Below are 18,298 nucleotides of genomic sequence, written 5' to 3'. Positions count from 1 at the left end.
GGGAAGAACTCTTTGTTTATTTTTTATTTTTTAAAGATTTATTTATTTTTTTTTACAAGAACCAGGATACAGGCCAGATGCGCGGGAGGGTGAGAGGATTCACCAGAGACAGAGCGGGGAATAGAACAGGCACATTGACTGAAATACACTGCTGAGGGGAGCAGCGGGTGAGACAGGAGAGGTCTGCTGTGCCATGTGGGATTCTCGCTGGCCGGCAGGGATCGCACCTGCTCTGCAGAGACTGCGGACAGCTTCACAGTGCGGTGCTCAACCGCCTGCGCCACCAGGGAGGCCCAGGCAAGAACTCTTTGGATACTATTGATCATGGTCTGGAAATGGGTGGAAGTGGCATTGATCTTAAAGGACAAAGGGTAAGAGGATGGTAATGAATAGGAGAACATTCTGTCCTAGGAGATCACAGCTTCTTGTCTCTGGTGGCAGAGAACTGGATGAGATGACCTCCCAAGAACTGGTCCATTTTGAAAGTTCTATGGACTTGATTGCCCAGATGTGCCTGAGATTTCTGCACCTGGAGAATCAAAGGCTACTTAAGATGAAGATGAACATGTTAGAGGCTTGCTTTGGCTTTTTGTATGATCACTGCTCCCGGGAGTTTGGGTGAGTGGGAAGGGGGTCGAAAAAAGGATAAGTTAATCAACATTTTCAAAAGCACATCTGTTCACCAAGCCTTAAAGTAAGAATAGCACACCAGGGAAAACCCAAATAAAGGGAACATTTGTACAAAAAGCAATTGACTTTGATAGCAATTTTCTCTGGCCTCCTTGCTAATATTCTTGATATCTGTGTTTGATTAAGAGCTCTTTTTCTCAAAAGACTCTTTGCCCTTCATCGGCCAATTTCCTTTTCTTTGGGGCCCGGTAGGTAAACCTCAACCAGTTTCCTCGGGATGCTGGCAGGAAGCAATGTGGTTCTCCCTCTCTTCCTTATAATTCTAGCAAAGAAAAGGCCGGGGTGGAGGAGGCAGAATGATGAGAGAGGAGCTCAAGGCAGAGAGTGGGGGCAGTACTTTTCTGGGAAGAAGTGAGGCAGACAGCAAGAGTATGAGGTCCGGGGGCTTGGAAGTTTGTTTACAATTTTTTTAATGAGTCAAAACTTGGCAAGGGCCTTCCAGGATCCTGCTTTGGAGGGTGGGTGTATTTGTGAGTGTGAGTTGGATGAGAAGAATGGAATGAGCCACTCCTCTAGGAGAAGGTCAGGAAAAGATCTTACCACCCACCTGGCTCCACTTTTAACCTTGGCGCTCACGTGACCCTGTTTTCTCCTGAGCCCCACTGTGGATTCAGTCCCAGGCCAGTCTGACGGCCAAGCCTGACTTTTGACTCTTATGCTGTGTGAAGGCCAGAGGAGACACGGTGCCCTCCTGGGTCTGCACACAAGTTCTCTGGGTGTGGGCAGGGCACAGCAGCTACCACCATATCATCACCTCATTCCTACAGAACAGAGGGTGTCCCTGTGGACCCTGGTGAGCTAGATACGTACTCCCTGGCTTTGGCCTGCATCCCAGGCTCACCACTGTGACGGGAAGTCCTGAGGACCCCAGCGATGTGAAGATGGGTGCCTGAAATTTGGGCCTTTACATTTTCCATGGCAGGCATTTCTCAGAGAGGGAAGGCTGATTTACATTGTTCCTCAAAGGAGCGGTCTTCATTAACCACGTAACCAGGAAACTAACCATCACTTACTAAGAGGGTTTGCTAGATGTCCAGGAACCATACTAGGGACTAAAGAAGATGATGTACGAGGCCAGGTGTCTACAATCAAGGCCTTTCCCTTGACTCACCAGGCCAGAAGAGCATAAAGAAAGTGGGCTGTTGTGGGGGTGCCTCTGAGATGGAGTGGAGGCCAAGGCAGGGGCTCGGCCACTTCCAGGAAGGAAAAAGTGGTGGACACAGGGGGACTAGAGGCTGCTGTGTGTGTGTGGGGCATTCGGGTTGGGGAGCTCCTTTGTCTGCCTCATTAATAGAAATAGTTTCAAACATGGAGCTTCGCCTCTTCACTCCTACACTGATCTCTTGGTTTTGGCTTGAATTCATTTTCAGCAGCTCCGGCGAGGGACTCACAGAGATTGCCTTGCCCAACCCCACATCTTCCTGGACTTCTCTGTGCGAGAGTCAGTTCTTTACCAGCCGCCAGTGCAGCGGAGTGAGAGGAGGAAATGGACTCCCGAGGGACTGGCGGGGAGTTCAGGAGAGGCTGAGTCATTGGAATAGCCACTACTTAAAAAGTAAACAACACCGCCTGGCCCCCGATTTAACAAACAGATTTTCCTATTGTGGTCAAAGTCTCAGGCTGAAAAGCCTCTGCGCCCTCAGGAGTCCCTTCCCTCAGCATCACTGAGAGGTGGGTCAGGTACCTGGGGAAGAGAGACTCAAGGTCTTACTGATCTCCCATGATCTCGATTTTTCATTATAAGAAACCCCAGCTATTAAAATAGCCACTGGACTGTTCCAGGAACTCCCTCTACCCAGAAGAGTCAACTATTCTCTAGTGTCCTTTTGGGTAATTGCAACACTAGGGCACAAGTGGTGAGCAGCCATACCCCGCCAGGAACCGAGTCTATTCTGAGGAGATGTGTTTATCCCTGGGGGGTCTGGAACACTGCCTGCCCTGGACACCACACTCGGTCTGTGGGAAACACCCCCAGCGACACACCAACCTGCAACTGGGAAATCCCCACCCAGCGTGCTGTAGGACTCAACCAAGGCTCGCTCTCGGGCCCTCCCCTGTTCTCACTCCCTCTCACACTCTGCCCCTACCCCGCTTTCACACACACACACACACGTACACGCACACGCACACACACACACTTTTCTTTTCTCTCTTCTCATTTTCTCATGGTATTATTTCTCTTAAATGAGCATCCTTTGGAGTTAGTTTTTCTGCAGTTACACACAGGAAAATTGTGACCTTCACTTTTAACACTGCTCTGGTGTGGTCCACCGTGAGTGTATTAGCATTGACATGATTCTGTTTACTTTCTGCATTGTAAAAGGAGCTTCAACAGATTGCTGGGAGAGTGAGAAGTCTGCCCCAAACCACTGGCGGTTTCAGATAAATGATTTAAGGCAGCTGGTCCCTGGGCCACTTGCACACAGGTCACTTCAGGACACAGAGACACACTGGTGTTTGCTGAAGGGTCCCTTCCGTGCTAACGCTGAGCTCTGGATTACGTGGCTTGGTGGAAGCTAATGACAGGTTTGACATCCAGAGACATTCTAAGGACCGTGCAGTGTCAGCGCCACACTTTTCCGGAAGGGAAGCAGTACACGGGGTATGGAGCACTGGGCTGGGAGCACTGGGCCGGGACCTTCACATCTCACAGCTCATCTGAGTTTCTGCTCACTTCAGGTGTGAGAATCGGGAAAGTCATCGGCCTGCCCGGCTCTCAGTTTGCTCCTCTGCAAAATAAACCATCAATGTTCTCCTCCTCTAGAATTGTATCTGTAGGGTAAGGAAAAAGTATCAAGCTTTTCGGCCCTCTCGCCATTAGGGTACATGAAGAAACCCTGTGGTCCTGAATGCATGCCTGTTGGCGGGCACCTGAAGTGGGTACACCTGGGCTGAGAGACTGAGTTTATAAGGGCGGCGTCATGGGGACGCCAGCAGAAGCTAAGAACCAACGGAAGCGGGGGAGCAGAGAAGCAGAGAGAACCACGAGAGAAGGCCAGAGAGCCCAGATAGAGTGAAGACTTGCTGGGGGCTGGGAGGCCTGCTAGCCTCCTGGCCCCCCAGCACCCCTGCCTGCCATGTGCCTGGTAAATCTAAATAAAAAACCTGCAAAAGCCACTGAGGGCTCCAGGACTCTCTCCTTCTTTACCCTGGTCTGCATGGGATCATAGAAAACCTGTTCAGTGTCCTTTCTGCCACTACAATTGGCATAAGTCGGCAAGATGATCCATGCAGACGGGTATGGAGCCCTCTGAAGACCTCAGGAGTAGCAGACTGAGCCTGTGACAGCGCTGGAGGCGTCATGGCGGCACAAGAGATGGAGAGACTGGCCTCCGTGACTTCACACCCATCCTTGCGACAGAGGCTGCAGAACAGCCGGCAGTATGGCCAGGGCGACCACACCCTGCTGGAATGTATAATGGCTGCCGTACGGACAGGACGGGCTGATGCAGGAGACGTGCCGGAGACAGGAAGCGGATGGCAGACGGACGCCGAGCTGGTGCAGGTACTTTGGGAATTGGGGTGCGGCAGGCCATGTTTAATGTGAATACCCGTGGTCCTGACGATGAGCGTTTCACAGCAGGGATGAGAGACTTGGTATTAAAGAATGCCCCCTCATCCTCATTTGGATCCCTCATGGCAGTTCTAGCACCCCATGTGGGACGTCAGCTACATGACGTCACAACCATGATAGCCAGCTTGGGCGAAGTTAAGAGCCAGCGCTCTCAGACTCAGAAAGGAATACGGGTAGCTGTTGAAAAGTCAAAAAGAAAGCCAAGGAGGGCAAGGAAGCTTCTTGGCATCACAGAACCTATTAAAGTCACCCGTAATCAAATGTGGACAGATTTAGTGAGAGCAGGTGTAGATGGCACTAAAATACATGCGCAGCCCAATGCATATTTGTTGGAATTATGGCAGCAGCTGTGAGAAGACCAGAGGTTCCCGCCCATGAGAAGGACTGCTGCTCAGGGCGAGCCTGGAAGCTCCAGGCCTCAGGAGCGTGCTCTGTGCCTGGAAGACCACTTGGTGCCAACCCCGTCTTCGGGTGATGGCCTGATCGCTTTCGACCAGGGTGAGGGCCAAGGAACCCGTCCACAGGGAACGGGCGGGGACCGGAGGCCACATGTGGAGCTTGCCATCCACTGGTCCCCGACTAACGTGCAAAGGGTTTTAGCTCTGGTAGACACAGGAGCAGAATGTACTCTGCTCTATGGAAATCCAGGAAGATTTCACAGGTCTACTTGTTATATTGATGGATATGGAGGCCAGAGTGTCAAGGTGACAGCAGTGAGACTATCTCTGGGGATTGGGTGATTAGCCCCAAAAGAGTATAAAGTATATGTATTGCCCATCCCGGAGTACATCCTGGGGGTGGATGTACTATGTGGCTTATGGCTAGAAACCACAGCAGGAGAGTTTCACCTTAGAGGGCGTGTGGTAAAGGCAGTGGTGAGAGGACATGCTAAGCATCCGCCCCTACAACTGCCAGTCCCTAGGCGAGTGACTAATACCAAGCAATATCGGTTGCCCGGAGGCTATAAGGAAATTACGGGCACAATATCAGAGCTGGAGAATGTGGGCATTGTGCGTACTGCCCACAGCCCCTACAACTCACCGGTGTGGCCGGTGAAGAAGCCTGATGGCTCCTGGTATGTGACAGTAGATGCCGTGAGTGGCTCCCCCCTTGTATGCTCCCCCCCTTCGGCAGCAGATTTGGTGGCTCATCTGCTGGTGCCAATAATTGTCTTTTGCCACTAGGTTGGTGCCCTGCCTGGAATTATTTGTGTTCTGTTGTATTTTATGTATTTTGGTGTTCTATTGTGATGTATATTATTTATTTTTGTGGGCCATGGCTTCAGTGTTCTATTGCCAAGAGAAATGAATGTGACTTGTGTGGATTGTATGGCAGAAAACCCTGAGGGGGTGGACTGTAGGGTAAGAAAAAAGTATCAGGCTTTTCTGCCCTCCCGCCATTAGGATAGATGAGGGAACCCTGTGGTCCTGAATGCATGCCTGATGGTGGGCACCTGAAGTGGGTACACCTGGGCTGAGAGACTGAGTTTATAAGGGTGGTGTCATGGGGACGCCAGCAGAAGCTAAGAACGAACGGAAGCAGGAGAGCAGAGAAGCAGAGAGAACACGAGAGAAGGCTAGAGAGCCCAGACAGAGTGAAGACTTGCTGGGGGCTGGGAGGCCTGCCAGCCTCCTGGCCCCCTAGCACCTCTGCCTGCCATGTGCCTGGTAAATAAAAGTCCTGAGGGCTCCAGGACTCTCTCCTCCTTTACCCTGGTCTACATGGGATCATAGAAAACCTGCTCAGTGTCCTTTCTGCCACTGCAGTATCTTTCACAGGAAGAACATGAGAAAGCTGTGAGGGTCTTTCCCATGAGAGCTGCCTGAAGAGGGTGGCTGCTTGAAGGAGACAAAGAAATTCCTACAGAAAAGAGCACCAAGATCCCACACTGCTCAGCCCCCCAGCCTGCTCCCCAGGTCTGTCCTCTCCTGGATGTGGTTGTTCTCTGAAGGAGACCGTCTTCAGGTGGGCGTAGAAAGAGAAGATCCCAGAAAGAGCGGTAAAGGGAAGCTGTGAGGCTGCCAGGTTTTGTTTTTTTAAGAACTGGGGCACAGGGCAGAGGTGTGGGCTGTGAGGGGCTTCACCAGAGACAGAATGGGGAACAGAACAGGCAGACTGACTGAAATACACTGCTGAGGGGAGCAGCAGGCGAGACAGGAGAGGTCTGCTGCACCATGCGGGTATCTCCCTGGCTGGGGATCGAACTCGTGCTGCAGTGTCTGCAGCTAGCTTCATAGGTTGTATCTTAACCCCTTGCACCACCAGGGAAGCCCCTGCCAGGCTTTCAAAATTGGCTTGTTTAGATTAGGAACCAGCCTTGCTAACTGACAATTAGGAACTGATAATGTAGTTTAATTGTGTCCCAAGTTTTAAGCCTCCCTTTTAACTGAAGCAGAGCTGATAAAACTTCATGGAGAGCCAGGCAGAACATATCCACTTAACCCACCGACCTGCAACCAGCCTTTAAAGTGAGGATCGAAGAGACTCTTACACACAGGAAATTATTGAAATCATTCATTTCACAGATATCAGGTGTCATCGCTTCTACTTTAAAGAGTTCTTTAAAGAGGAAGAAATTGACAAAGGCGGGTAGAAAAAAATGTAGTGAGTCACTGAACAAATCGGCAATGGAAGTGAGAGTAAGCCACGTTTTTGACACTGTTTGGGGCCGTGATTTATTTGGGAGAAGCTCTTGGCCACTCAGAACCCTTGTTGAATTTGATTCCAAGTTCCTGACGCCCCTGAGCCAGTTAAATCATTGGACTGTTCAGATGGGAGCAGCCTCCAGAAAATTCTCTCAGTCATTTTGTTTGATCACAGCAGGAGATACAACACTCAGATATAAATAAGTGAGAAATAATGAAGGACTGAGGAGATATTTCTTGGCCCTTCAAAGTACTTAATTAGGTTTAACATCGAATATTGGCTGAAGGTCCCCCTCTTCTACCACTCTTAATTTCCCTAATCCAGTTTGTTCATCCCCAGTTACTAGGAGGAGCCAAAAGTTCAGATGTTGATCTAAACTTTGCCAAAGCCCCTCCATTAGAGTCAGACTACTTGAGAGCCAGTCATCCCTTGCTGGGTTTGGCTTGAGTTTAGAGACACCACCAGAAGATCCTTTATCTCTTGGGCTACAGCCAAATCTATGCAAAGTCATGGAAAAAAACATTGAGTTTTTGAGCTGAAAAGAAAAGGGGCTTGGTTTGAAATATTGAAAGAGTCTGAACATGAATCTAGCCTCTTCTTTCTATTATTTTTAGTTGAGTAATTAGGAGGAGACATTGAAATTGACTGGAAATACCAACTGCAAACAAGAAGGCTGTGAAATGACCCGATAATACTTTCAAGTGTGGAGGCAGATGAGCAGCTGAGGCCAGAATGGTTCCACTGAGCCCCAACAATGGCTTGGAAAGAAGAATGCAGCCAGAGAAATGTCTCGCCATAAAGTTAGACTCCCTGATTGTGCAGGCTGGAAAAACCCAGCAGTGCTGATGGAGGAAAATTCTGGAATCTCTTATTTATTTTAGGTCTTTGAAAAACCAGAGCAGGTCTCCATTACTGTAAGTAATGCTAACATGCTAACAAGAAAAAAAGCCCTACCTCCTCTTAAAGTAAAAGGGTGGAAAAAACAAAAATTTCAGGGAACAAATGTTTCCCCCTACTCTGTATTTTTTTCTTCCTGAGATGTTAGGAATAGGGTCCTCTTATTTTTGCATTTCAGGGAATTTTTCCTCCAGCCTTGCTCTTCAACAAGTGTGCACGGAGCAGACACCATCTGGATGGAGTGGTTTGGAACAACCTGGCTCAAGGGAAAGGATGGAGGTGAAGAAACAAAGCTGCGTTCACGCCTAAGCTGAAAAGCAGGTCTTCAAGACCATGCCTCAAGTCATCTTTGAAAAACTCTCTATGTAGAAGGTCTTCCAATAATCTTGTTTCATTAGACATCATTTCATTTTCATGGTAATAAGAAAAACACAACTCTGGCTGATGTCATTCAAGGACCTGCTTTCATTGGGTTATTTTGCTTAGAGCTGAAATTTCCAGGAGTCTATTGATGAGGTGAAGTGAGGACTTAGTGTACAGGTATCTCACCAGGAGAGTTGGCTACACTTAAAAGCTGTGCTCTTCTGAACACCAGAATAAATGACTCTGTGATAAGATTTTAGGGATTGCAGAAAGGTACTTCTCTCTGCCCATTTGAGAGCTATTTCCCCCGGAAGCTCAATGGAGAGTGAGGACTCTAATTATAACATAACAGAATAATCCCACTGGCTTTAGGTTTGGTCTCCCGTAAGAATGCAACTACTTGAAGGAAGTAACCAATGAAATCTTTGTGTAAAGGAATCTGACCCACACTTTTCTGGGAGAAGGTTTTGGCAGAAGGGATGGCAGAGAAAGTATAAGAACTCTGGAGGTAACCAAAGTGGAATATCAAGAGTTGAAGACAACATGCAGCACGATGGCAGACAGATGGAAAAAGGGGGTCGTGACCCTCTCAGAAGCCGGCATTGAGGGCCCAGGGCTTCCTGGGAACTCTATTATTGAGCTCACACTCTTGGCCTGCAGAAGGCCAGGGCTGGTGGAACACCCTGGGGGTTCCCCTTTGATAACCCATGGCAGCCCCCATGTAGGGCTTAACAACTACTTTCCCACCCCAGTAACAGTTGTGAGATGGCCCTGGAGAAGCAATGGGGGAGCCCACGTGGCACATAATGCACCTTCTTTCAGCCCCTTGGCAGCAGTGAGGAAAAAAAAGCAAGGAAAAATTTCTTTAACATCCGCATTTGCAATGAAACCTCAATAACCAGCAGGCTGGCTGAGAATAGGATTTGGTCAACATTACACCCCTCGTTCCCTCCCCCCCACCTCCCCAGCTCAAAGCTTTTGCTGCGCTTCCACCATAACTACAGCTGGCTGCTCCCTAAAGTGACTCTAGTTCAGGTATCCTTGTTATGCATTCTTGCAGCCTGAGAAAGAAAGTGCTGTTAAAGTAAGGTCTACTAGCGTTCCAAAATGGATCAGAGCCTTTGCTTTGGGGTGTGTAAGTTCATGCTCTTAAAAAGGTTCAATTTTGCACAATTACAAGCAGTAGACAAATCAAGGCGTGTGTGTGTGTGTGTGTGTGTGTGTGTGTGTGTACACCTATTTCTAGCTCACCTCCCCTTATGCTCAAGCTGCTTTCTTTACCGAGTCATCCAAATTATTTTCCCAAGTCCCATGCCCAAGAGTTAGCAGTTTGGGATTTTTGGCAGGCCACAAAGCCCAACGATGGCCATAGGCATCATCCATTGTGCGTAAAGTCATGGTATCATGAGCCCTTTGTCTCAGTGCACCACAGAAACCAGGGTGGCACTCCTGGAATAAATGGTGCTTGAGAGCCACACCTAGCTTCTCTTCCACTTCCTATCTTTTGCTGGAGCCATTTGGGGCTGGTAGTTTGCCTGTACTTGTAAACCTCCCACTAGGAAAAGACCTTGCTGCCTGCTGCTTTTCCTTGGTGCACGTCAGCCCTGGGCCTTCTCTGCAGGAAGCTGGATGCCCCTTTTCAGCCCAAAGGGATAGCAAGGGCCTTGTTCACAGGCTGCAAGGCCTGGAGACTTTCTCTGGCATGTAGGCCTACTTGTGGCTGCTGAAATACTTTAGTCTGCAGCACAGTCCTGGTGCACTGACCTTAAAGGAAGTTTTTCACATGCATTTTTTAGTAGAAAACATAAATAAATAACAGCATGGCATAGCAGAGTCACTCTTTGAAGAAACCAAGTGGAACTCATTAATCATGGAGAACAGGGCTCTGCCTGCTGAACCCAGGGATAAAATTAACTCCTGTGCCACAGCAGCCACTGCCCTGTAAGCTGTCACTTCTAATCAGGCCTACATTCTCTACAAATTGGGATTAAAAAAAAAAAATCCCTGTCATTAACATTATCTGCAGTTAAAACTGCCCCCAAGCCTTTTTGTGCAAACACCATGCCCACTTTAGAGAGAGATAGTCATAGAGATTATAGGGTTTGGGTATGTGGCAAAAGGTATAAGCCAGGATGTCTGTGAGTTTATCTTCTTTAAGAGGGACAGGTTCACTTTAAAAGGGAAAACTCTGCCATTTGAAGCATTTACTTCAGTGAAAACAGCCACACTATCAGACCCAGAAATTCTCTTCTAGAGAAACATGTGCACAAAGAAAGTAGCTACAGGATGTTCTTTGCAGCATTGTTTATAACGGTGAAAAACTAGGCACAGCCTGGAAGCCCACCAGTAGGGAAGCAATCTATAAACTCTGGTGCATCCACATGATATGGGCTGCTATGAAACCACTGAAAAGCATGGGATGAATCTATCAGAGTGCACTGAAGCATCCTCAAGACTTTGTCAAATGAAAAGAACCAAGAGGTTCTACTAAGTGAGCAAATGCTAACACCATTTACACAGAAGCTAACACCACACACATCACAACCAAAAGCAGACCACACAGTAGGACATGAACATACATATCTACAAAGGTATAATATAAGGTCTGGGAATCAGTACCTCAGACCTTCTCTCATGGTTGCCTCTTGAGAGGACACTGGAATTGATGTACAGTAAAATGGACTTTTATTTTTCTGTGTTATTGAAATTTTTGAGAATGTAGTTGTGTATTATTTGTAAGTGTAAAAAACAGAAACCCAGCCAGTTATTACTATGCTAAAATGTGCTCCAATAACTCCCTACTAGGTATAACTGTGGTCACATGTCTCCTAGAAAAGGTGTTCTCCCACTCAACACCCAGCCCCGCCTCCAGCACTTCTGTCATTGGTCAAACAGTCTTTCCTCGTTGTTGGTCTGATGCCTGTGAGACTAGTTAGTTTTGGGAGGCTCTTGGAGGTCAATAACAGAAAAACCTAAGAATGATTCCTTTATCCAGAAGAGAATAATTCTGCGTTCACTTGATTTGGGTAAGAATGAGTCCTGTTGGTTGCCTTGAAGCACTTAGATTCTCCATTGTTGCATGCCACTTCAGTGGGGCTTTCCTTGCTGGCAATTGCCTAGCTCTCGTATCTCTTCAGTGCGTAGGTTTTGGGCCAAAGAGAATTTCTCTACACAGTTGTTGTAAACACACCCTGGCTGGGGCCCGAGGCCTGATGACTTAAGGGTGCAGGTTTCTGATCATATCTAACTTCTATACAGACTGATCTATGTCCGATTTAATTAAAAACCACACTACTCCTAGCTTTTAATTTATTTATACAAGGAGATTTTTTTCCTTGCCGACTGTAAGATCATCAGCCCGTGTTTCCCTCTCCCCGCCTCCTGCTCCATTCGGATTTGTTTTGTGTTTTCTTTGGGCCATCGCTGAAGTGGATGAAAGGCAAACTACAGCAGTGAGAGCCTGTGGTTGCGCACAATTAAAGTGAGATCTGTAGTCTGAGCAGATGTGTAGCTGCAATGCAGACACATCAAAACTTCAAAAATGAAGCTCTTTTTATCAAAGATTACAGAAAGGCCACAACTCTTGTTCAAAACAACCGCAGAGTCGTGAAGAGGGTGAGGGAAACAAACACAGTGCCCCAGAGGTTGTCCGGGCTGTGTTATCTGGGCAAGGAGGCCAGTGTCTTGCTTCAGCAGCAAAAATGCACATTTAAACCATCATAACAGGGCAGGTAGGTGCCAAAACAGACCATTCTGGGCCTTGACATGTGGTATTTATGATCCATGGAAACACAATTTTTGTAACATTTATGCTTGGACTAGGTCTAAAATATCACACTGACAAGAGCACAGTGTTTCATTTCACATCTGAGATTAAAGTCCTAATGGTCTTTGCCTTTTAGGGAAGACAGAGTACCTCCAGAATAAGTAGTGGCACTAGAACCAAGGTGGGAAAGCATTGATGAAATTCTCAAAGGTGTCTCCCCAAACAGTAATGTTAATGACGCATACGGGATGGCTAATTTAATTCAGTCTAGCAAGTCTAGTCCCAGACCAGCTCAGGAAAATGTTGACTGAGCCTGAGTCTGCTTGCAATAAGTAATTCTGACATGCTTCCATTTCCAACCTATACTAATACGGACAAATGACTTTAAGGAAGGCAAAATGATAATTTAGAAAAAAATAGGACGTAATGCTTGTCACTAGAAAAACAAACCATGCACTCAGCAAGGGACGGACTTGTTCTCTGTACCCCCCCACCCCTCCAGGAGACGGACTGACATCAACCTTGAGCCACCTGTATTGACAGAGCTTCTTGAGAGATCTGAAAACTGGAAGTTGATTTCCTTTCAGCTCCATTTAGATTGGCTTTATAGCTACAAAACATACTCCTTCCTGGACCAAGGTATAGACAGGAAGAAAAGTAGGATGATGACAGAAGTAGGGTCTTCTGACATGTTCCTTTCCTCAGGATCTTCCAGATTGGGCCCTTCAGGAAAGCTCCTGGGTTGATTGAATGTCCCTAATACACCCCATAAGAGGGGGCAATGGAATATTCTTCCCTGGCCTTCCTTGACCACCACCTAGAGGCACTGAAAACCTGGGAGGCTGTATTTCTGAGATTTTTCTCCCTCCCTAAAATAATATTTTATATAAACAAGTCACTAACTCCCCAAAGAGGAGAACCAATGAAAAGTTAACTGTCAGACAAGATCTCACTTTTGGAGTAAGTTTCCCTAAGTTCCTCTCCTCAACATTTTTATAGAATATCCCTTTGATAAAATACTGCACAAGTTCCAGGTTCATAGTAGTCAGATAATTCATTACTTGCTCCAAAATGAAGTCTGGAATATCTCTGAGTTTTGAACATGCTACAAGCTTCCATTTTGTGTAGGAGAGTGCTCATAAGTTGGAGATCAATGTCCCCATGGAAGTAATCGTTTTGTAGGTGCTTGGTAAGATGTCACCACTTCTTCTCCAAAGCTCCCTCCATAGCTGAGCCAGTGCATGATTCAGCTTTGCTGGCCACACCCCCCTGCGCCCCTTTGAAAGCAGTCTAATCTCCAGGGGTTTGCCATCAAGAGAAATTTTGTGAAATCACATTGAGCCATTTAGCACTTAGCAACTTGTGCAAAATCCCACACCAATCATAAAAGTTGGCTCAGCTGCACAAATTGGATCAAACTACTAACAAGCAGTAATAAAAATAAAAGAAGAGAAGGCTGGCATTCAGCCTCAAGGAGAAATTCCACCTTTCTCCCACAGAAATGCTCAGTAGCTCAGAAGACAATGTGTAAAGCTTTGGATGCATCAGTGTTCAAAGCCTATGTTTCAACTTTGTTCTTACCGGCAAAAGGGGCAAAAAAACCCAGATGTTTGTATAAAAATATCATTTTATTACATTCCACACAATACATTTTCAAATAGTTTCCAACATCCACAAGTTATTTTGACACACAGGCAACTGAGCAATGCAAGAGATGTCACAGTTAGAGGAGGGGGGATAAGAATAGGAAGCAAAAATTTTTAAGTTTTCTTGTTGTTCTTTGGTAATTTTCGATTATTTGGGTGTTTGTTTGCCTGCTAGTTACAGGGTCTTTTTAAAAATCGGGTTATCAACCTTAGAAATATTACTGGAGTTCCTATCCTATTTTGGCTTTAATCCCAAAAATGCGGGACAAGGGAAAAGACAATTTTATTTTATTTTCAGCATCCTGTTTTGATAGTGGCAATGGTATGTATGAATTTCCCTTTTTTTTCTGCCTTCACGTGCAATGAGGAGATGGTAGCATAAATATCAAGGAAGGGATTTTTTTTTTTTAACCCCAGAGATAAAGGTTTCCCTCCTGGAGCTGTTGACATGAAATCTCTAAGGCAAAAACTTTACCAACCCAAGCTAGACCTTCAATTCAATTCATTCATTCATTCATTCATTCATTCATTCATTCATTCATTCATATTTGAATAGTTGCAATCAGCTCTTTGTCTTCTGAGAAGCAACTCTAAACACATGCAAGCATGCATTCACCGGTCCAGGCTATTTTTCTTAGAAGAGTGACTCTTCCCTCCCACATGAAATACGGAATTTTGCTTTTTTACAGCTGCATGGCATGAAATTTTATAGAAGAGCTTCCCTTTTAGTATAGTGCCCAGATAATACTATGAATGTTGCTGGGGTTGGAAGGGGGGGTGGAGAGAGGGAGTGGGGGGCGGGGGGGGGGGAGAGAGAGAGAGAGAGAGAGAGAGAGAGAGAGAGAGAGAGAGAGAGAGAGAGAAAGTGTAACATCTCCAGCTGAAGTGCACTATGAGATTCACAAAGATTTCAGTAGCTGAATATTCTATGGCATGTGCAGAAAGAGAATGCCACAGGGCGCATCAGATAAAGACAGCAAATTCACAAAGTCTTTGTCATTTTCTTTTACGGAAGGGAAATCCTCAAGGGTATATGGCTTGGGTTTTCCAGGTGTAATTTCCTGGCACCACACCTGTATGGGGTGCCTAGTCAATCATTTTGTGGGAAGGTCTGTCCCCAAATACACAACTGGATGTGGAACAAAGCCCTTGGTGACTGGTGTGAAATGCTCACAGGGTCTTCGGCACATCTCCCCTCCCCTTGGCTTTCTCCACCTTCAGTAGGGTTAGGACACTTCTTGAAACCTTAAGGTAGCTGATGCTCTAGCCTTTCATCTTTTCTTGGCAGGGCTGCTATGGTTAAGACAGAGTAGCTCTTTGAAATCGAGTAAGAGTGGGAGAGCACCGTTCTTTCAGGAGGATGAGATAAACCAGATGTGAAAGTGAGTGTGTGTGTTGGAGGAATCTATGTGGATATTCTGCAAGAATGTTAAAAGTCTCTCTTGCTCAAACAGTCAAAGAAAAAAAAAAATCATTAGTATTTTGTTCTCAGGAGGTACCTGGAGACTTCTAGCCCAGGCAAACATCTTAGGAGAGAATCTTATACTTCCCCAGAGGATGCCTGGCAGGAAGGTGAGAAATACATCCCCAAGGCTGAGACCCAATACACTGAGAATCTTGTTAAAACACACATTTTCTATCAACAAAATCAACTTCATTATTGAAGCCATCCTTTGTACAGTATCATTAGGCAGTTTCTCTCTCACATGCCACTCCCCGCTTTTAGAGAGGACAAACGGGTAGCCATGGGCTTATCTTCATTACACCTTCTGATGATGCAGCCTAGGAGGGTGTATTTGCCAGATGCCAAGACTGCTTTAAGGGGCAGCACACTGGTACATTAAAAAAAAAAAACAATTACTTTTTATTCTCCCATGATATTTAAATAAGTCAGGTGGAGAAGCTTCAGGCACAACTAACACCACAAAAGGAGAGCAAATGGTCCCTCCCACCTCCATCGTACAAATGTTATTACAATGATCAATAGAATACCAAAGAATAGGGTTTTTAACCTTCTGGGGACACAATGAATCCTCAGGGAGTGAAGACTTTTAAAAGACAACAGTTACTGCTTTTCCTACATCATTCTCAGATCGGTAATTCTCTATGACTTATTCCAAGACTGGACTTAACCGATAAAAGCTAAACATTCATTATGAGCTTATCTTTTATAAGGCAACATGAAACAGATTTGCTTTAGGGCTGGAAGTAGAGATGGTTCCGAACGCACCCAACGGCTAGTTATCTCAAAGACACCACGACAGAGACTAGGGGTCCCGTCCGAGTGCACTGGGGAACCTTCCTCCTGGGTCAGGTGGGCAGGGAACGGGGATCAGGATGGGAAGGGCCACATTTCACTTCATGTGACCGCGAGATTTTTAGGTTCCTGGAGATGACAGTGGTAGCCAACAGAAACCCAGCCAGAGCTAGATAAGGCAACAAAAAGCTTCGATCTCTTCTCCAAGTAAACAAAACTAGTACAGTATATTATTTTCTTGTAAAATGTACTCCCGGAGAAGTAACACAAGAGTTAAAGGGGTTCTTCTCTGAACACACCCACACACTCCCCTCAACAATGACCAGTCTCTCTCACACCCACACACACACAGAGCTTCTCACACACACATGTTTACTATGTACAAACACACAGATGCAGGTTTCCCCTCAAGTCTCCTGGCAGACGGTCCACCGAGAGGAGTGTGGGGTAAGGCAAGGGGAAGAAGCAGGGAACCAGTCTCTGGAAGAAAACCAGCTGAGCCTTGAGCTGTGAAGTACTTAGGGGTGATTCTCTTCTCATATTCCAAGATGCAGCATTAGAGTTGGGGGCTGTTGGTTTGGAATGACAAAAGGAATAAAAAAAATGAACGGAAGGAGAATGGTCTGGATGGATGAGAGCGCGCACAGGGTTTGGGCCCGGAGAGAGAGATGTCTGAGGGTTCACACAGAGACTAGGCGAGGAGAGAAAGTGCAAAATCGAGGCAACGTGTTTGCAGTCTTTCTTGTTTGTTTGGGTGCTGTCCTTGCTTCGGCCCTCAGCAGTGCGAGCTGCGGTCTTGCTCTAATTTAATGGTTAGGGTGGGCTCCACCGCCAGAGGGGCCCCGTTGGTGTAGTGGGAAGTTTTGTAGGTGATGGAGTGATCGGTCTTCTTGGCCGCATAGCGGAACCGGTGGTAGTGGAGCACCAGGGCCAGCGCGACGGAGACCAGCACCAGCACGGCGCCCCCGGCGGCCATTACGTAATACCAGTAGGCTGGAATGGGCTGCACAGGCACCGTGTCCACTGTGGGATCGGTCCCTGGTAGGAGGGTGCCCCCTGGTGGAGAGACACAGAAGAGTGTTGCTAGGCTGAGAGCATGCAGACTAATCAAAAAATTAATTAAAAAAAAAAAAGAAACACACACATGCTTTGGAGCAGTTAGGGAAGGGTGCAGGGGCCTAGGGTGATCCTGAGTATTTCGTTTGTGCCAAGCACTTTTAAATGAATGGTATTGTTTCCTATTCACAACCTTATGAGGTAGGTACTGTCAGACCCATTCTACAGATGATGAGGAAATAGAGGTTAAATTAACAAAGAGGTTAAATTAACAGCGGTTATACAGCCAGCGAGCTGTAAGGACAGAATGCAATCAACAGCAGTATGATTACCAAGCTTTTTCCTCTTTCTGTTAAAGCACGGTTATTCCATTTATCATATAGAAGCATTGTAACACACACATATGCACATTCATACACAAATACACACAAGTAAATGATGCTGAAATGACTTCTGGGATTCGCTAAGGCTGATACTGGGGGAAATACAATATTTGGCTTAGCCGGCCAACATTCTCAAACAATGTATTAGGCTGGCTAGACTTGAAGGTAAATTCCACTTTGTCTTGCCAAGGCTTCTGTGCCCATTGAAATCAGCCTGGTCTTGTCTAAACAGGTCAATTACCACTGTCAAGTCATGACTAACTCATCTTCGTTTTTTTAATTGGGTAGAGAATTTTAAAAGCAGGTTTCAAGGGACATTGCAACCAAAAAACGTGGGCGCAAAATGATAGTGATAGTGATGTGAGAGCGAGAGTGAGCGAGTGAGTGAGGGCAAAGGGAGGGAGATCATTCTTAATCATGGAAAAGACAGAGGAGGGAAGAGAAGCTAGCAGAGGATTTAGAAGGCAACCACATTCGCTGGCCGGCCTCTGGTTGCCATGGAGATGATGTAGTAGATTTAAGCCCAGGGTAACTCTGGGGAAAGACTGGCTACAGTCCCACTTGATGCAAAACAGCGCTACAACTTGATTCTCCCAAAGATTTACATCAGATGAGAATCTGGCCCAGAATGGGACTAGGAGCTTTTGAGCTTGCCAAAACCAGACATGATCTTTACTTCTGAAAAATGATGTATGCTTAACCCATGAAAAATTCCTCCCTAGCTGCTTACATCAAGTGGTGGTGGCCAGAAAGATGTATCCTCTCTATTCCTGGGATGCCCCAGGAGGGGAGCCAAAGGTGGGAGGGGCTGCTGCCTGCTGCACGCACCGTTGGTCCCGCTCTCTGGGTGTATCTCTGTGCAAGACACAGACGGGCTCATTTAGATCTTCATGTCTCCCCCACGAGGCTTGGAGTTCCCCAAGCAGAGCTCCCTCTCATCTTAGTTTCTACCTAAGGGGATGCACAAAGAAGGCGCTCAATAAAATCTTGGGATGAAAGAGCTGAAGGGAAGACTCCTGT

The 18,298-nt window shown here is 46.6% G+C and overlaps 1 protein-coding gene across 4 annotated transcripts in view; it reads right to left on the bottom strand.

Moving 5' to 3' along the window:
* NRP2 (neuropilin 2) overlaps window positions 1–18,298 on the bottom strand; it is a 117,029-nt gene that overhangs the window by 7,692 nt on the left and 91,039 nt on the right. For 2 of the 4 annotated variants that reach the window (XM_037523901.2, XM_037523902.2), the window contains exon 16: window positions 16,010–16,895. The exons of the other annotated variants lie outside the window; for them this stretch is intronic. In XM_037523901.2, coding sequence (XP_037379798.1) covers window positions 16,615–16,895 — 281 coding nt within the window. In that variant the 3' untranslated portion in view covers window positions 16,010–16,614. Of the gene's footprint in view, window positions 1–16,009; window positions 16,896–18,298 lie in introns of those variants that run through there. 4 annotated transcript variants of the gene reach the window in all.

The sequence above is a fragment of the Talpa occidentalis genome, unplaced genomic scaffold (assembly GCF_014898055.3).
Source record: "Talpa occidentalis isolate TD23 unplaced genomic scaffold, MPIMG_talOcc4v2.1 talOcc4.3, whole genome shotgun sequence".
Taxonomy (NCBI): domain Eukaryota; kingdom Metazoa; phylum Chordata; class Mammalia; order Eulipotyphla; family Talpidae; genus Talpa; species Talpa occidentalis.
Note: the sequence above shows the minus strand (reverse complement) of the source record. Positions and strands in the feature narration are given on the sequence as shown.